We start from the raw sequence: 1,130 nt of genomic DNA on the forward strand, positions 1-1,130 counted from the left end.
TGAAAATGGGTTAGGGTTTCCATTGGATCAGAGATCTGTCACCTGGCTGCCTGTTCTGCCAATCTTCCCAGCCCTTGTCACATGATCAATTAATGTTTCCATGACGACAGTCCAAATTTCTGATACCATGGAACCAGCACGGGAATTGTTTTTTAAGAAAATGGCAGACTGAGCTTATAGAAAATGTGTATTGCATTCTGGTATACATAAAAAAAAAAAAAAATGAAAACAAGTAAAATTAATAATGAATGTGACATTTTATTTAACAGAATTTCAATGTTTTGTCCTGTCCTATCCAGTATTTCCTGTATTTCTAAGCAGGTTTTCTATGCTGTTTTCTGATAAAATGTCTGCCAGGCCGCTTGCGTGATATCACCGCGCCGACGGCAAGAAGCATAGCCCACATTTTAAGTATTTTAAGCATTTTAAGTTATTTATCAGACTTTGCACTGCTTCCTCTGGAGACGCCAAAGACTGTATACGACCTTTGATGACATACAAACCTGAAAACACACTTTGATGTGTTAAATCAGTCGAGCTCTCCTTTTATATATAGTTTACGGTAATGCTGGAACTAAAAGTAGCCTCAGTAGAGGAAGACCAGAGAGGCTACCAAGGGGAATGTTTACCAAGGATTTGCAGCCCTTGCATGGGCTCATGAAATATGTATTTTAACAATACACAGCACATTCGATCAACATCAATCAACACAAAGAAACAGCAATATAACTGTCCAGTTATATTACATTACATCATTTCTACTCCCCCCACAGTCCTGTTCATCTACTGGGTGTTGGCGTTCATTACCAAGTCCATTAAGCTGTGGAAGTTTGCCGAGTACCACGTTGGACCGCAGCACCTGAGGTTCTGCATCACTGCCCTGCTGGTCCTCCTGTACGGTCTGCTGATGGCCGTGGAGATCAACGTCATAAGAGTCAGAGTGAGTAATCATGTTTTATCCAACACCACTAAATAATGTGATTAATCCAGAAAGAAGGGTGGAACCAAAAGAGCACATAGTCGTATCTAATAACTTTATTAGAAATGTACTTTTCTCCCCAAAAATATGAATGGTGACTTTTTACATCTCATCTTTTGTCCGTTTTGTTAGTTTAGTGTGTGTCTGTGTG

The 1,130-nt window shown here is 39.6% G+C and overlaps 1 protein-coding gene across 1 annotated transcript in view; it reads left to right on the forward strand.

Annotated features, from left to right (window-relative positions):
* The window catches only part of abcc9 (ATP-binding cassette, sub-family C (CFTR/MRP), member 9), a 63,084-nt gene that overhangs the window by 5,811 nt on the left and 56,143 nt on the right, over positions 1-1,130 (forward strand). The window contains exon 5 of the mRNA XM_034864115.1: positions 774-940. Coding sequence (XP_034720006.1) covers positions 774-940 — 167 coding nt within the window. The remainder of the gene's footprint in view (positions 1-773; positions 941-1,130) is intronic.

Source organism: Etheostoma cragini, chromosome 23, assembly GCF_013103735.1.
Source record: "Etheostoma cragini isolate CJK2018 chromosome 23, CSU_Ecrag_1.0, whole genome shotgun sequence".
Taxonomy (NCBI): Eukaryota; Metazoa; Chordata; class Actinopteri; order Perciformes; family Percidae; genus Etheostoma; species Etheostoma cragini.